Consider the following 18,531-nt stretch of genomic DNA (forward strand, 5'->3'; position numbering starts at 1 on the left):
AGGACAATGCGCGCTCCCTTCTTACGCTGAAAGGATACAACAACGGATCCACCAGCGAAGAATGCATACGAAAGTACCACAATATGCGTTCTTTTCCTAAAACGTTGCAGCGCACGGCCCTCCGCTTGGCGCTTTTCATGCCAATTTGGAAGGACCAAAAATCACTCGGACGCTCTGACATCCTAAGCATTAAAGTCCATGTGGTGGCTGGTGTGTCCGGTTTGGGCAGATGCTGGGCTTGGGTTTGCACAGGAATCTTTTTTTTATTTTTTATTATGATTTGTAACCTACCACAAAACCTAAAACATTTGTAGAGATTGAGATACTGCAGCCCAGTATATATATAGTTTCCTCCTCTTTTCATGGTTGTATTATTTATGCATATTATAAATAGTTATTTCTGGCCCGTTGGTTATCTTATGACAGCGGAGCCAGTGGCAGAGACTCGGAGGCTGTCTCAAACGTGGACATCTGCTTCCCTTTTCCATAAAATAAACCATTTGTCATCCGTTTAATATCTGGGAATGAAGGTCTGTTTTGGAGTTGGGTGTATCCAGAATGATGGTGATAATCACTAATATTCCAGTAACGGGCAATGTCCGGGATCTGTCACGGAATAAACATGCGCACACTGCTGTGTAAATGTGTCTCTTTAGTTGTGTTGTTGTTATAACCGGGAAATCAGATTTTTGGGGGTAGAATAGGCCAAATTTACTCGAAAACCATTATTTATCAATACCTACTCAGTAATGATAAATTTTATACATAATGTACAATATATTGTGTGCCATGGGGGTCTTAGACTCTAAAATGAGAGAAGCTTAAAAATTAATTTTGGGCGTCTCTGGAAATGCTGTGGGTGTTTTTTTTTAGCACCATTCCATCCACTTAGATATAAATGTTATCTTTTTTTTTTTTAAGCCATTTGACGTATTGCATTTGAAGCATAATGTGACGATCCAGTATCTAAATGACCTCGGTGGGAAATCTGTTGCCGCTGTGCTGTGGAATCTGGTGGGAAATTGTCCAGCGCACGGGCCGGCCGGCCACGAGTTATCGCACATGGCTAATTAGCGTATGGCATAAAGCAGGCATCCGTTCCTGGTACATTCCTCCGGAAACACGCTAATAGTGGATGTCACGGTGAAAAGAAATACCACCCTCTGCTAAACGCTACTAAAGTAATCTTATTTACCTACCAGCAAGATCTCGGTTTAATATAAATAACTATTCTATTTTCTTTTTGCCAAATAAGGCAGCTAAGGATGTGAAACAAAAATCTCCTAAATTCTTGTAATGTTTACAATCGGACGTTCTTGGCATGGTGTAAATTCAAGCGGTCCAAAAACATAACTGCGTAATCCGAGTGAGATTTGTATCTGCCATGAAACGGTTATGTTTTCATGGAAAGGGTCGCTCCCTCTGGGACATCGCTGACAAAGGAAAACATTTTCCCATGTAAGTCTGTGCCCTGAAAACAAGGAATATCCACAAAATGTGAGTCTTGGTTAAAAGCAAGAGGACACGTTTGAGACCGTGTTCATACTTGCCAGGTAAGACCCTGAACGGTGCAAAGCATGCGCTTGTCGGCTAATGTCTCGTTAGAGGTTGGTGGATGTCTGTAGGGATTCTTTTATATACATTGTCTTGCAGAAGTACTCTGGCCCCGGACCAGATCTTTCGCTGGAATCTTTAGTCGAAGTTTATACCTTTTTTTATTGGACCAACATAGTATATATTTTTCTAACATAAGCATTCGTGATCTCTTCATCTGACGGAGTCTAAATCTTTCCATCTCAAGAGACCCCCTGAGCTCCAAAAAGCTTAATGCAAATTGACATGTTTTGTTAATGTTGGCCCAATAAACGGTAACAACTTAAACTAAAGACTCCATTTTTATCTGTATTAATCCAGTTGGTATATTAAAATGTCATGCTTAATGATATTTGTAATGGGTAGGTATGTTGCATGCGGTGTCTTGGGTGATTTTGGTCCATCCTTCTTGACTGGTTTGCTGTAGATAGCACACGGTTGGACACCGCTTCTGGACGGTGCGTGGTTTTCATTTAGTGATGTGGTTTGCCAATGCAACTCTAATATTTGGTCATGAGCAGCTGCAATGTTGTCATCTTGTGCTTGGGCTCGTTGTCCTCCTTGAAGTAGATTTCCCTCCCGTGCTTCCCTTTTTAGTAGGCTGAAACAGGTTCTAATGCAGTTTCCCGGTATTTTTCCTCCCTTTTTATTATTTATTGGTCTTACAGAAGATGGGATTCTTCAGTTGAAGATGATACCCCTTTTTTGGGGTGGAGGAGGCAATATTGACAAAGGTGAATGTATCCCCATGCCAAACTTGGTATTTTAAGGTGTAGGCATGTATGCCAGTGCCGTAATCCCGAAAACTCAATGCGTTTCTCTCCACAGCGGACTAACATGGCGGAGGTATAACCCTGCAGAAGGTGCGTGACTGCAAATAACAGATCAAAAACTGTGTGTTATGGAAAAGCACGCCATTGTAACACAACCCCCTGACACTCGCAATAGCTTTGTCATTTTAATAGGATCTGTAAGTGGTCGTTGGGCGTTCTCTAGTGACTCGTAATAGTGGATCAGTGACAATAACGCTTAATGTTTTAAAGGTATTTTAATAAAGCTTATCTACTAATATTGCTTGTGTCCGTTACTTGCGCCTGAAACATATTGATGGACATGCATTTGAAAAACACATTCAGTTACAGATTTTTACCTCTGCTTATGGTTGGTGAAGTAACTAGGAACAGGAGATGGGTTGAACCTCCTGGCGTGGTGATCTAAAATCATTGATTCTATGTTTTATATATCTATTTCCCTTTGTCTTGCATAAGGTATTGCCCGTGTGCTCAGATATGTTTAACCTTTGCTTTTCCCACGCTTGCTCCTGGATCTGGTTATCCTACAGTTATGATTCTGTTTGCATGCACACAAATATATGCTGCTTGAAGCCGTTTGACATCTTGACCTTCATTAAGACAACCTTATTGAACCCCAAGAGTCTGTCCTAATGTGAAATATAGAACCGCTCAAGGAAAGTATTTCAGAAGGAACTTAATTGATCTTTTTTCAGTAAGAGGCAAAAACTTAAAACAATGGTCCAGGAACTGGCACGGCTATGCCACAGCTCGCTTTATTCTCCCCAACTTTAATTGGGGAATTACATTCAGTAGCTGCTCTGTTTGTCTTCACAGTGAATGAAGACGTAATGATGATTTCGTCTGGGGTCTTCCCACCTTCACGATCGTCTCAAACGACAATATGAGAGCTTTACACTGGAAAGGGGAATTTGCAAAGTTTCTTTTTGACTCTTAGCTATGGTTTTATTTTCTGTTTATCTTGAATGAGTACAACTAGTACTGCAGAGGGACTCTCCGGCCCCGGTGATGACTTGAGCAGATGTTAGGGGATGCCCTCTGGGGTGCATCTGCCTAATAAGCCAAGATTATATTGATCATGCCAAGATGTATTACTGAGGTCCACAGGCAAAAAGAGGCTTTTTTCATGACGCAGAAGACAACTTTCAAGAAATAAGTGAAAATGTATTGCTTTAATAGTGCATGTAATGCAGTATGCAACAACACGAGTGCTACCTGCCTCATGATTGACTCGCTCTCTGTTCTATACCAAGATTAAGAAACTAGTGAAAATGTTGCACTAGATGGAATAGGTAGATGCATTACTCGCTTCACACGAGGTTCCAGAGTACACGGTTGTTTTAGTATTTAGAAGCTGTGTGCTTTTGGAGAGAGAGAACTTTCCCTAAAGTCTTGTGGAGCAGAAAAGGGGAATTTCAACCATTCTTGGTCCATGTGATGTGGAAGTGTACAGCTTGTTATGACCAGAAAAGCCGTGTCATAACTCTTAAATAGTGACAACAGCTGGATCTGGGCACAAGAGACGGGCAAGCTGATGCTCATTCTACCACTTAGCTGTCTCCATTTACTGCATGAATGTCACCTCTTAAAACAATGATACAGTATGGACACAAACCCCCTTCAGTCTACAGTAATCACAGTGGAAGCCATGACGGTTACTATCGATGAGAGCAAAGTTCTTGGTTGTTGGGTTTGGAACTAAACACACAAGGTCTTATGGTTTATTGGCTTTCATCAAATGATTTAAAGAATGGAGAGGCTGATAACCATGTATGGTTTTTACGAATGGCTGCATTAATATAAAATGTGTGTGTGATTATATATATATATCTATATCTGTATTAAAAGCAGCTCAAAAGCAGCTTTTGTCCTCTACTATAATGCTATGAAGGAACCAGCTAAGGGTTCTTTTCTTACAGCAATTGCCATTCTAACCAATGTTGGGATGTGGCTAAAGATATAGTAAAAAGAGGTTTATTCTAAATAAATATATTCATAGTCCAGTTGACTCTTCTCTGCGGAGCTCATTGACCATTTTGGTAGACGATTAGCTGGGGAAAGTTTCGGCAGATACAAACTGGATATAACGCTAGTGCTTTATCTGTGCAGGAGAAGTCGGGCCGAGGTCCCAAGTGCTTCTCATTACCGGACCACCGCTAATCTGTGTTGGACATGTGTTAATACATTAATCTGGATGTCATACTGTGATATCTCCTAACCCCTCAATAACCATGAAAGCACAGAGTTCAGAGAGCTGTGACCTTCCTAATACTGATTGATACTGTTTAGGAGTATTCTTACTGTGTGTTACACAGCGATGCAGTAACGTAGATACGATGGGTTAATATACAGAATGCCATCTCTTTCGCTTTTCTTGACATTACCCTCTTTTTTGTGTGTTTGCATTATACACTTGTGCACTTGGTGACAAGGCTTTTATGTTGAACCTTCCCGTAAGACCCGTAAAATCCATGCGTTGACATGCCCACGTTATCGTGCCAGATGTAGATAAAGCTCCTGGTGTCCACCATCGTCCGTATTCGGCGTTAAATCCGTGACTCTCCAGCGGCCACCAAGTGAAGCGCCGCGGCAGTCGCTGCTCCTTTAAGCCGGCCGCGTGCCGCTCGCCAATCGTTGCTCTGGAGTTCCATTTTAGGGCAATTTTATTTATTTATTTTTTCCTAGTTCATTTTAGGTCATTCGGATCTTTTCAGCACACCCCTTTCTGCCGTCAGCGCTACATTGTTAAAACCCGGCCTGTGTGTAGCGGATCTTCGCTAAGATTCTTCGCTAAGTTCCATAGACATTAATGCCCGGAATGCATTAAAACAAAAGTGTATATAGTTTCTCCTTCCTATATCTTCCAAAAAGGAAGTAAGACGAGGGCTGGGGGATAATCTATTTCTTGTGTAACGCTCGCAGAACATCCTCCTAAGAAAGGCTTCCTGTTTTGCTAATCTGTGGTTTAACCCCGTCATTGCCGGTACGCTCAACTGCAGAACCACACATGTTGTACCTTCTATTAAATAGCCTCTCATGGCAGAGTTAACCACTCCCTAACGTTAACCCTTTGGTTCACAAATTATGCGTATCGATAGGAGGGTGGCTTGGAAGGGATTTGCAGGGCAGACCCACCCGCCTTTCTCAAATGTCTTTTTATTATGAGAATAAAAAAAAAATTGTAGCAATTTGAGTTTTTAGTAATTGTGTCTTCAAAATGCTATCGATACGTTACTGACAGTAGCAGCGTTACTTGGTACTTTCTAGCTCGTTTAATCATCGCAGTACGTGCTTGTGGATGTTTGCGTGGTGCAAGGGTTAACGTGAACTTCTATAAATACGTCTATATATTCTGACGGATATACCGTGTATACCCCTCGTTCCCTGAAGAATAATCTCAGAAATGACTATTTTATTCTAGCTCTGTGTGTGAGTAGTTCTAGATAAATGAAGCCTTTTCATTCTCTAAAGGTCTGTGTGATTTAATATACAGCTATTGATTAGCGAGGAGCGTCCGCTCCATCCTATTATTATAGTCCAGTCCACAGATTCCAGCAGCCGCTGACGGCTGGGAGAGAAACCACATGGTCTGCTCTCCATGTTAAGAAAGATCTTTAAAAAAAAAAAAAAAAAAAAAAAATCATCCCAGCCCCCTCCCCACCCTCCCTGTGCCTTGGACTCCCTACTACTGCAAGTGAGAGAGGGAGGAGGGCATGTCACATATCATCATGTGCAGGGGGTAGGAGAGGGAGAGGTATTAAGAACTCGGTCTTTATGATAATGATCCCAGCGTCTGGCTGGCAGAAGAGGGGGAGCGAGAGAGAACTAGAGAGGGAGGGAGGTTAAAGGAAAAAAAAAGCCAATGCACCAGTGTCTTTATAGGAGCAGACCTAAAATGGCTGCTCGTAATCAACTGTGTTTTGAATTTGGAAGCCAGATCCTTTAAACAAAAGGTTATTGTTCGATCTGTCTGCTGTCCAACACGGCTGAGCTTCTAGGGCTTTGGGGGTTTAGAAACTGGGGTTTCCATTTCAATTCCTATCTGCCGGCATCTTACCCTCAATGTCCCTGTGACCCCCGGCACCGGCACTGTGTGTACGTGCACAGGACCCCTCTTCCATTTCCTTGTTCTGTTTGATAAATCGAACTCTGAAGATGGAAACCCTCTGTAATTTTTTTATTTTTTTATTTTTTTTTCCCCTGTGTGTTTTCTAATTTCAGGTTGTAAATAAGGACAGCTCCAAAATTCAGGTGGAAGAGCAAGTGCACAGCTTAAAGGTAGGTCCTCATTAACCATTTCCGTAGCAGGTCATAGCCTTATTTCCCCCGTTTACTTCCACTTTAATTCTGTGTGTTAAAGGAATCCACGTTCTTGGAGTTTAGGAAAATAAGTATTCTGGATATTTTTTTTTTTATATCTGATAGCAAACGTGGTAAAGAGAGACAGTATATTTTTGGGGTCAATTGGTTTCAACCCTGTCCCCTCCTCGGGGTCATCTCCCTCCCCCCGGGTTTAGCCCCCTTGCCGTCACTGAGATGGGTTTAATTTTGCTTTTTTTTATTATTATTTTTTTTTTCTGATGCTCTCTGCAAATATTCCTGTCTGGAATAATGCAAACCATTTTCTGGGGTCTTGTTTAGTAGCTAGTGTGTGTAGAGTAAGTGCTAAGTCACTGGGGGTTAATGGGGCGAGCAGGGCATTGCTCATACATCAAGGGTTAACATTCCATATTTTTCTTTGCTTATCTCAGAAATGCAATGTCTGTGTTTGTGTTGTGCGGTGATTGCACCGACCGTATGACCGTATTGGAGGACGGTCTCTCTTTAGCCATGACACAGCCCTCCGTTCCCGTCTGTGTCACACTTTTGTCATGGCGTGTGACACGCTTGTCCCCATTTTAGCTTACAGGGAACCAGAATACACGGGGGCTTGATAAAAGAAATGCACCTTTTCCCTTCAGACACCGGTGTGATTTAGCCGTATCCGATGGCCTGATGTACACATACAGTTAAAAGAGTGTTTGTAGTCGCTGCGCTGTATAGTAGCAGGGAGTATCCGCGTTTCGATACTTCCCTTTAAACTTTGTTTACTATATTACTCTTCCTGCTGCAGAGCCATTTTCCGGCTGTGCTCCAATTTCAAACATAAGAATTTTCATATTTTGGGGTTTTAGTTGATTCTGTTTAAAAGAATCGATCTGTTTGCCAAAATACCCTGTAACATAACGGAAAGTATCGCAGGGAACGCGCTCGTTCATACTCGCTGACCGCGGTGCCGTTTATGCTTGCGTACATATGCACCCTATTCTACGAAACTCATAAGTGCCTGCAAATGTACATGTTGGTCAGAAGTCACGGTATCTGTAATCCGTAGTAATCTCAAGAAATGTTCCGTCCGTATACTCGGTGGAACTTTTCATGTTATTCCAATTGCTTATTTTTCGACGTTCGATGCACGTGTGGCTATGAAACATTTTCACGCGCTAGCAAACTTGGTTTTGGTGTACATGGGTTTCCACGTGCGGCATATATTTGCACGCATCTGTTTAGTTGTAGTGAGCCCGTACATCTCTGAGTATGATGTATATGTGTGTGTAAATGTCAGCACGTGTGTGTGGCCTAGAGGTCTCAGCGCGTGGATGCGTGGAGTGCATATAACACACATCCCACATACCTGTTTGGGAAGCCTGTCTCCTGTCACCTGTCGGGTGATCTCCGGTGGGAATCTCTGAACCATTGGTCTAGCTTTGGACGATAGCGCGCCAGCCGTTGGCACTCTGTGGGTTAACACGTCGCATTCAATCCGAGCTGCGCGAAAACTGGTAATCGGGATAAAAATAGCTGGTCCGAGACATTTTTTGCAGCTTTTCCGCTTTGTGCGAAAACCACGGGCCTCATTTGCTTTCTAGGAAATATCTTCTCGCCGCCTCTCTCCTGGCAGGCAAATCTCGCTCTCCCCGTGTCTGGCGGAGTCACAGATCCCTGCGTCACGTGACTTTTTAGTTTACAAACATTGCATCCATCGCACGTCACATCTGAGGGAGACACGCCATTCCCGCCAGCGTGCGGTATTTTCCCCAGGAATAAAAATAAATGCACCGCCCCGCCATATAGAGACTCGGCTTGCGAGTCCAAAATTACCCAAAAGGTTCCTTAAATCCACAATGACAACCATTGTCCATAAACACCGCGTCGGAGCGTTAACCATGCTGTGGCCTAGCCTAGAAATGATAAAGTAGGCTGTATATGCGAAGAAACTGGGTGTTTGTCTCTGCCACATGGAATTATTCTATTAGACTTTCCAATCGTAGAATGAGAATGAATCAAACCATGTCATCGCTTAGCATTCGGACCGGTAATCATTAAAGCCATAAGATTTCCCTGCGCAATAAAGCGGCTTCCTCTCGTTAACCTTTTAAGTGCAAGAGATTTCAAGAATGGATGGCGAAGAAGGGGTCAAATCCGTTTTGTGTAAGTAATCTACCCAGCGCCGTTGCCCTAGAATCCCTAGAACTGTGGGAATGGCGAGCTGTGCTCTTACTTCCCCGTCGCTCCAGATCTGCTGACCAACCATGGCCGTGGTAAAGATATTTCTGTTCCGTAAGTTTTGGTCTCGCGAACAAATCTTTTGGGTCTTTTCCCAACTCGATAATAGTAATACCCTTTCTTAAATAATAGTATATTTCACCAGTCAAAGCCAAAGATTTCAGTTTGTGAATTAAATGGTGGTGGTGGGGGGGAGAAATGAACATTCTTATAATACATTACGTTCCTTTATGGAGATTGCGTAGGGCTATTACAATATACGAGAATAAAAATGAACAATGATATTGGAATTGCCAATATACAAAATTGGCAATGCCATTAGTACACGTGGTCCCTGCTGGAATAGAATGAGAAGAGGGCCCTGCCCTTGTGAGCTGTTGGAAATTATATATCCTAGTGATATAGCCTTTAGAATGAATTTTACTCCTTAACACAGCACTTTTTCCTTCTGAAATTCTGTAAAATACACCCCCCCACACACACCTCATCATAAGCACAGCCAGAGCCCCACCAAAAGTAAAATAAAATCCAATTTTTGGAAATAATACTGGTTTGGTCACAATTTTCCACTTAAATAGTAAAAGCAGTAGTAAGCAAGGGTTTTTTTTTCTCCTTCAAGAACAAATAATTTCACATTTTCTCCCATGGTAGGTGCAGAATATACATGCGTTGCTTATTTTTAATCTTAAATCACCATTACGTAGGTTTATTTAAGGTGGTGAAATGTTAAAATACTCGCTTCGGGGAAAATGAACGATCTGCGTTGAGCAGCATATGCTACGGAAGGGACAGGGGTTTCATTGGCATGTTAACCCTCTTTCGCATAATCTGCAACACACCCTTTATACCGTTATAGCCCGCAAAGTGTTAATATGGCTGCAAGTCTCCACTAGCTGCCTTTGTCAACTCTTAAGATGAGTTTGAAATGGAGGACAGCAGAAACAATTGTGTTTGTCTTGTACTTTACTGCAATAACCCTTCATTACCCCTCCCAAACCCAACCAGGAAGGTGTAGCAGCCGACGTGCCTCCAGGGCTTGGCAAACCTAGCAACCGTCACGCTGGCGATCCTTGTCTGCGGCTCCCAACGTGTCTGAACAGAGCTGCCGGAACCTCCGCAGCCAGTCCTGGTCAGGACCTCGAGAGAGAACTCGGCTACCCTACCTGAGCACTACTGAGCAAATCACAAGGAAAGATATACACACACACACTCACACACACTCGAACACACTCATGCTTTTGATGACTTTTACCATTTCTGTGCCGGAGGCGTGCAGCACAAACAGTGTTTTGGGTGGAAGTAGTTTCTGCCTTGAACGTCAGACCATATACCCTGGTATGATCCCTCTCCCTCCTTTCACTATCCCCCCTTTTCTTTCACATTTACACCAGACATTGTCGTTTTCCAGCTTTAAAGCAGTAGGTTATACGGCAGAACACACATGCGCACGAACATATCCTATGAGTGGATAGACCCTTTCAAATAACATTGATGGCATAAGATGGCTCTCCTAGCGTGTACTTCTTGTATATCGCTGCGCGTTTCTTTATAGTTTGCTATGGATTTCCTAGAGATTGACGGGTTTTGGCCCAACAGCTATAATGATTGATGCTCACATACTCGTGGGAATTACAGGCCAAGCAGCAATAGCTGACTGATTGGAGTAGTGCAGAGGATGTATATCTTTGCTTTACATCCCTTCAATGAATATGTAATCACTAACATTGCCCACGCGTGATAGTCCTTACAGCAGTACAGGAGGGAAGAGATGTGCATGCAGGTCCCACCAGCCAAGGAAAACTCGGGAGGCAGCCTTTCAGCCAAGACCCGCTGTCCTCCGTTTGACCTGCTTAGGTTATTCAAAGGGTTGGTTGTGCCCAATGGACATTCAACATAATCAGATGTTGGTCGACAGACTAAACATTTGTTTTGATATTTATATGCATCTAAAGTATCTGAAGCAGATTAATGTGTACTGTAGGGATTCCGATGCACCAAAGTATCACCAAACTTTCTCTGCCACCACCTCGCATTACCCTTGATTTTAACGTGAAATCTGCTCATAGAACTCATTCCAGAACGCTTGAGAATCATCCAGGTGCTTTTTGGCAAACTGTAGACCAGCAGTCGTGTTCTCTTTGGGGAGGGGTGGTTTCTGCCATGAATCTCATGTTCCCCCTGTATATATCTGATGACCTTCGTTGAGGCAAGAGAAGGCGCCTGCAAAAGCCTGAATGTTGTTTTAGGGTCCCTTGAGACCACCCGGATGATTGTATGCCTGGCTGTCCAGACTTTCGCTACTCCTAAACCTTCAGCATTTAGTCAGTGTGGCTCTAACGGGTTCAGTGAATCTCTGAGATGGTTTTCCCAGTTTTTTAGATGTCTGAACTTTTATGAAATGGGTTTGGAGTCTGGTGTGAAAACGATTTCATTCTGATAGCAAGAGCCAATATTAGATTTAAGGTAGGCTGGCACAATTCGTGGGGGAGGGGAATAGCTTTTCACAAGTGAAGATAGCTTGTTTGATTACCTAGCGTATCAAGCGAATGAAAGCATTGTGTGTGTGCGCATGTAATACACACTTTACCTCCGCTGCCCCAGAAGACCGCGATAAGTAATCTATTAAACATTTCAGTTAACCATTTCCCGCATCTAGATTGCTTGGGAGCGGCAAGGCACCCGCCGCGTCACATCATGCACTTAAATCATTGAAGAGTTTTCCAGAATTAGAAAATCCCACAGAGAAAAAGGTTATTTCCAAAGTTGCCTTCTGTAGAGATTCTCAGTGTTGGTCCTTTGTCTCTTTGCCGGAGCAAGGACTCTTCTAAGACACTGGTGCCGTTGGAAACGATTGAGCATTTAATCCCATGATTAAACCTACATTTTGGTTTTTTTTAAGTAGCGATTTTTGACAACTTCTAGTATGTGAAGCCAAACAACCACCTTTTGCGGCCTCTCCCCATCGTTGTTTGAGTGTCTAGTTGGTGTGTGACGGCCGTCGCCACAGGAGACCTCAACATTAATTGTTAAATATTCATATTATGTATTATGAATGTTGTCTCTCAGGCAAACCGATCCGTTGGTGGGGATCCTGGGAACGCATGGGGTAGGCATAACGCTATCCTGAATCCAAGGTCTTAGTCTAACATTTTCCATCAAATACTCTAACTTTTTTGGATTTCTTGTGAACCATCATTACTAAACTCCTCTATAGCAGTTCTGTCCTGCGGATAAGCAGGCTTTGTGTGATTATTTCTTCGTTACACATCTTAATGACATCTTTTATAAACGGTCAAGTTAATCTGATGGTTCCTTTTGAAGGGCTAAAGCCCAAATAATTGGGCGCATTCGGATGTGTGGGTCCTATGTTAATGGTATATTTACTCATTCTATTGTAAGGTAATACACGTGGGATTCCCTTTCCTGAAGAAGATTAGAGGGTTAAACAAACACGGCTAGCACATCAGTCAAACATACTTTTTGCCACTAATTTGAAACTTTAAAACCCGTAGCGCTGTTGAAAGATGAAATATTGGTTCAATTACATTTTAACAAAGCGTGTCAAACATCCTCTAGAAATGCTTGGTGACTCTCCTGTTTGTGTTACTTGTGTTCTAACAAATATTTGAATTCTTTGTAGACTTTGAATTAAGATTAATTTTCTTTGTATTGTTTTTTACCCTGAAATTAGGAATTATACTTGAGTAAATTTACTCTAGTTGGGAGCCATACTTACAGATGTGTGAAACCACTGAGATGCATCATTTGGTGCCACGGCATTCCTGGCTCCTGGGAATTGTTCATGAAAGTGATATAAAAGTATATCAAATTGATACTTTTAATACACATGTAATGAAATACGTTGTGTCCACGCGCTCCCTCACGCAAGACATTCAGCCTTTTATCTGACCGGGTTCTGTGAAGGAACCTCAAGCATGACCAGCTACGTTTCTGATGCAGAAGGTGGTGTCAATTGGGCTGGAATAGAGAAATTGGTCACGAGTTCCCCTTTAATCAGTGTGATTTTATCTTCACCTCTGTGTACCAAGCTGTGCAGCTTTGGGAGTTTTTGTTTTTGCTATGATAAGGATAAAACTGTAAAATCCAGGTACTTTCCGCTGTCTTCTTCAATTGTCTAATCCACAGGCAACTCTGGACTTTGTACCTGTGAGTGTCTCTTCCAGCCGTGATGTTACTTGATCATGCACCCGTTCTGACCTGGCCGAGAGACAAATTTTACTCAAAAACAGAGTTAATTAGGAGTGCCCACCTGTTCTCGTGTTTAGCCTTCTTATTCTCGTTGGTACAGAAGTAGGGCCTGCAGACAGTTGTAGCGCTAAAGATGTTCTAGCTTACTTTTGTGCCACATAATAAAGTGTTTCCTACACAGAATATGAATATGGGCAACTTATTACATTAACTTCTGGGCTGCTTTGGGCATTAAACAATAGTAGGAATAATGTTACAAGAAAAATGTGGAGTATGTGGGCTAGCACATTTAATATAATGCTCATGCACAGACGTGTGCAAAGTGCTTCCCAAGGTGGACGTTCTTGTTCATCTCAGAGACTTGTGTTCACTAAGCACCTAGGAACTAAATCAGCTGGTCTCTTTAAACTGAAGGAAAGAACCCTGTACGCAGCAGATCTTGCCGGCAGCGTAGAAAGACCTGCCCAACCGGTCTGCATTGACAGGTGTGGTTCTGGAGGAGGAGAGGAAGATGTGGGTGCAGCTCACTTTTCTCTTTTTTTGTTTTCCCTTTAAAGTGATAAAAGAGACGGTTGAGACCGTCGCACCTTTTGGCTTAAGCATTCTTTACGGAAGAGCCTGTCAAGTTTAATCTGGGGGCTTGGACTGTTTGGGTGGCCAGGTAAGCGGTTAGGGCTGGGCTATAGGCGTGTCATTCTAGAATACAGAACGATCAAACAGGACAGGGTTTAAATGACGCCAGCTGGATCTAACGTGCCATGTAAGATGGGAAAATCCATATTGTTAGGAAATCTTCATCTAGATCTTAAGGCGAAAACTTGGATTTCGCTGTGTCGGGGGCTGGCTTCGCTGTGTTCTACGCCTCTGTTTTCTAGGCTTAGTGGGAGGGGTAACAGGACAGGCTGAATTTTGCATATAAGTACCGCAACATCTGTAATTGCCTAGATGACTTGGTTAATAATCATTCGCATTTCATTCAGTTATAGTAAGATTGAATAATGCATACATAACATCCTTCGTTATTCGAATGCTAAATCTGTTAAAACCATTTATTTTGAAGCTTTTCTTTGACTGTCAGAATGTTCTGTATTGTGCAGTTCCGGTCTCTGATATATCTTAATGCAGCACTAAATATGATACTGATCCACCTAAGCTGTAGTGAGGGTCCGAGCTGAACGTTTGAGCCGATGTCACAGGAGGCTATAGGCTTGGAGCGCATGCATGTTTGTGCTGATCTTGACGGGGTTTGAGCCAACGTCGGTGGAGCCCATTGTTTGAGTCAGAGTGTTCTAGCAGACTTTGTTGGATATGTCAACCAATCAAAGGGCTGACCGATATTTATTATATATTATTATTAACTGAAAGATTAATGAGCCTGTTTTTGTTGTCTAGATGCAAAATTCTGTAACAACCCTTGTTTGAGTTCAGTTAAACCCACTTACTCTCTCTCAAATGGCATATGGAGACTCGAACTCGAATATAGCAAACCTTTGGAGCTTTTTCTTTTTTAGAAATTGAAATCCAGATGTACCCAAGGGTGTTTATTCTCCTACGTTGATACAGTATAATGTTTTGCTACTGATTGTAACAGTGTATGTTGCGTTCATTGTTGGCTGGTACAGGCGAAATCCTAGAGGAACTTAGCTTAACAAGGTCTTCTGAAATAGTTTCAATATAATTTTTGGCGTGTTTGTTGTGTTGTAATATAATACATGTGCAATATATGACGTTACATTTGTATGTGTAAGGTATTAAAGTGTGCGTGTATATAAATCATATATGTATAGGTAAGTTGTATGGTGTTAGGATGGATGTGTGTAGAGCTGAACCTGACGTTACAGTATCCCCATGTCATAATTCATTCACAGCACCACAGTCCTTCATTACCTTCATCACCCCATGTTGCATCACAATCATCCCCTCCATCTTCATGTCCCCTACCATAACTTATCTCCATAGCCTCCCAGCATTATTTCACCATCATCCTCATACCCTTCCCTTAGCATACCCCTTCATATTCATAGAAACATATTTCTCCCCTCCTACCGTCCTCAGCGGCTGAGTCTGGCAATCTGCGGTGCATTCTTGCTCTGCATGGCAGACGTACGTTGAGAGGAGATCGGTCCTTCAATTGGCACCATTTTTTTTTTAACGTAGCATTGCATTGGCCACCACAGCCACTATGGTTGTGTGCCATTTTTTTTTTTTTAAACAAGATTTTCTTATTCTCTTACTCACTCGCTCTCTATATGACTAACTACTTTCTCCACCAACCGCATCAACGTCTCCTTTTTCTTCTCTTGCCTCTTCGTGTTCGTCTTTTCTCCCTGGTACCAGCTCCGTGAACTAGGCCTCTCTGAGCGCCTCCCGCAGAGGGTGGAGCCTCCGGCCACACCCTGTCACCCTATTGAAGGATCTGGGGAGAGGATGTCCACGTGGTACGCGCCGTGGCTCCGCCTTTTTGCGGAAGTATTCCAGGCAGCCAGAATATTGCAGACGGATTCGCAGAGAAAGAGGTGGAGGTGGCTTACTGGGAAATTTCCCACTATCCCAGTCCGGCCCTGCTAACTTTACACATACATTTCATTCGTGTGCTGGATCGTGCGCAGCTTAGAGGGAACCTTGCTCTGGAGGGTCTACATAGAACATCCAGACAACTTAAACACTATATAAAGAGCCTTGGTCTTCAGGGATTAATCATCAACGTAACATTGGGTTTACCACTTGGAAGGGGTGATTTTTTAAAGCCGGGCTATGAAAGTTACTGTTTCACTAGTGGAATGCAGACTCGGTTAAAATGTAATCTATAAGTGGATAGATAGAGGTTTATGGTAAACCCTTTCCCCTGGATACTGCATTGCAGAGCTGAGGACATGCTTTGCTGAGAAATCCTGCATCTGTAGATGATGAATTCTGATGAGGGGGATTTAACAGCCAACACAGCAGTGTCTCAACACTCACCCTTATCCCCCTCAATGCCGTTCTTGGCTCATGTTATAGAGTAAACTTACATTATTTTATGTTTAGTATAAAGGAAGGAAGGATCTGTTGAGCGTTCCCAGGGAAAAGACATTTAACCCACAGAATGACCCTAAAGTATTTTGCCTTTAAAGGGGAAGCTGACGGCTCGTATTTGTACACTTAGTGCGGTTGGATGATTCACTTCTGCCTTGTGACTGCGGAGAGCCCGAAGGGTAGGGAGTTATTTATATTCTTGTGAAAGTGAAATGTCACATTTTAGGCATATGATAGATTTGTACAGAATTGCACTTTAAAACCAGAAAGTCTTGTGCAGCAGATAACACACGTACACAGAAAATGACCTCAATCTCTATAGTTCAAGAAATTGGGTTCTAATCAAAGTTGAAGCCGTGGAATTTCGTGATAAGTAGGACTGCATCGATGGCGTTAAGCCTGCTTTTCACTTAAAATAGGTTGATGTTTGTGGTTTTCTTGACCAGACCATTATATTTCTGCTACATAGTGCTGAAATCCACCTTATTTCTTAGTGGATTTGGTTCTTCTCCATTAAAACCGTGTGCCAGTCAGGTCGTCTGTATTAACTAATTAACAAATGGTGGGTATGATTCATTCTCCCCGTTACATTTGTTTCCTGTTTTGGGAAATGCTGATTGGTTCTTGCTACCTTGAAAAGGAGGGATGAGGAGAATGGGTAGTCGGCTCATGATGGATAGCTAATTTGTTATGCAGGTTTTGCCCCATGTAAACTTAAACTTGGGTGTTACGATATAATAATCCTTATTGTGTTTTGGAAACCTGGAGGTGGTTTAGAGAGATACGTTTAATCTCGGTGACATGCCCACTTGACTGAGCTATAAATACCATGTTCCCGTCGCCCCGATACGGTCTCTTAACACCGTCTAGGTTAGGATTGTTATAACGTGTCGCCGTTTTGTAAGGAGCCGCGCTACTGACGCCACAAAGGAACCTTCTGAATATTCCTGCAAAACTGTAGCAAAAAGTATCGCCCTTTGCGCTACGGAATCCTTGCCCCGCTCCTGATTGGCAGCCAAACCTACGTAGGCACGGAAGGGTGGATTCCGCTTTATCTGCCAGGGCTTACCAGATTGCATCACATGGGAAGACGGGACGAGGAATGGGGAAAGAATGGGAGCTCTCTCTCCTTTTCCGCACGCCCGATGCCAAGCGCAGGCAAAGGCAAAAGTCGACCAGAAGCCGAGCATTTGTAGAAAGCCGGCGATTCAGACGCGTTCTCCGAGGCACCATGCAAAGCTGGCCTTAAGGACGAGCGAGAGAAAATAATTCTAGTTATACTCCGCTCCCTTAACCGAGCTGCGACTACTTACAAGGCCGTTGGGTGAACGCAGAATGCAGGGTCGGAGTCCGCTTGGAGATAGCTGTTGTGTGTGGAACGTTGAGAACATTGTTGCCCATCTTGCAGAGACTATTCTGTCAGAGGCTTGCGGCAGAGCGAGGCGGTGTGCTGTTTGCAGAATGTACGTGTGCTGTTTGACAGGGCTAATGGCCCCTACAGCTGTTAGAAGGGGGGAGGGCGAGGTGTGTGTAGGCTGAATCTTTAAGCAGCTTCCTGCTTACCGCTTGCGCTCTCACGTCCTTTAAAGCACCAGACTCTCCTTCCCTCTAAAGCTTTCTCACGTCTGCATTCGGCTGGATTTCTTCAAATGTAAGTTCCTTTATTTCTCTCTTTATCCTCGTGTGCCGGATCGGGCCTCCGTGAGATGCATTACCGACCTTTCCGCAGCCTGCATACATCGGGTTGGAAGTCTGGGATTTTCACAGTGTGTAACCCTTTCTTTCCCAAGGCTTTTTTGCCATTTTTTGCTTTCTACTTTCAAGCGTTGTCGTGGAAGTCCGATTTTCATTTTCCACGTGAATATTTAACGCGCTGCATATTCAGCATGCTGTAGATCTCTCTGCGGCTGGCTGCTAGACATCCCAGAACACCTGCTTCATGGGGGATTATCCATAAAACAAAAAGTAGCCCTTCAAACGGAGAGAATACTTGACTATTAATCCCCGTAAGCAATGTCTGCATGTCGTGCCGTCAGCCGATCATGTCCCCAACAGTCCCTCTGCACTGCAGTAATGCATTTAATAATTGACCCCCCCCAGCAGCCAAGGAGTTAATTTAACAGTGTGTGTGTGTGTGTGTGTGTGTGTGTGTGTGTGTGTGTGTACATCAAAAAGCATAAAAGATCTCTATATTGTTCTACTTGCTTATGTGCATTTGGGATTGAGTACAAAGTGTAATACATGAGCATTTGCTTGAATCACTGGGTTGGATTTATCTATGACTTGTATGCGCCTGGTTTGGGTGGATGGGGCCGTGTTGTTGAAGTACAATGTCAGGTTGCTCTGGAGAGCGTAA

General features: G+C 43.1%; 1 protein-coding gene across 5 annotated transcripts in view; it reads left to right on the top strand.

Annotated features, from left to right (window-relative positions):
- Nucleotides 1-18,531, top strand: part of TET3 (tet methylcytosine dioxygenase 3) — a 43,015-nt gene that overhangs the window by 7,750 nt on the left and 16,734 nt on the right. The window contains exons 1-2 of one of the 5 annotated variants that reach the window (XM_053464579.1): nt 6,171-6,358; nt 6,627-6,683. Coding sequence is in view for 1 of the 5 variants with exons in the window: in XM_053464577.1 (XP_053320552.1) it covers nt 6,627-6,683 (57 nt within the window). In the remaining 4 variants the exon portion in view is untranslated. The other 4 variants (XM_053464578.1, XM_053464577.1, XM_053464581.1 and 1 more) reach the window with 4 other exon arrangements.

The sequence above is a fragment of the Spea bombifrons genome, chromosome 4 (assembly GCF_027358695.1).
Source record: "Spea bombifrons isolate aSpeBom1 chromosome 4, aSpeBom1.2.pri, whole genome shotgun sequence".
NCBI lineage: Eukaryota > Metazoa > Chordata > Amphibia > Anura > Pelobatidae > Spea > Spea bombifrons.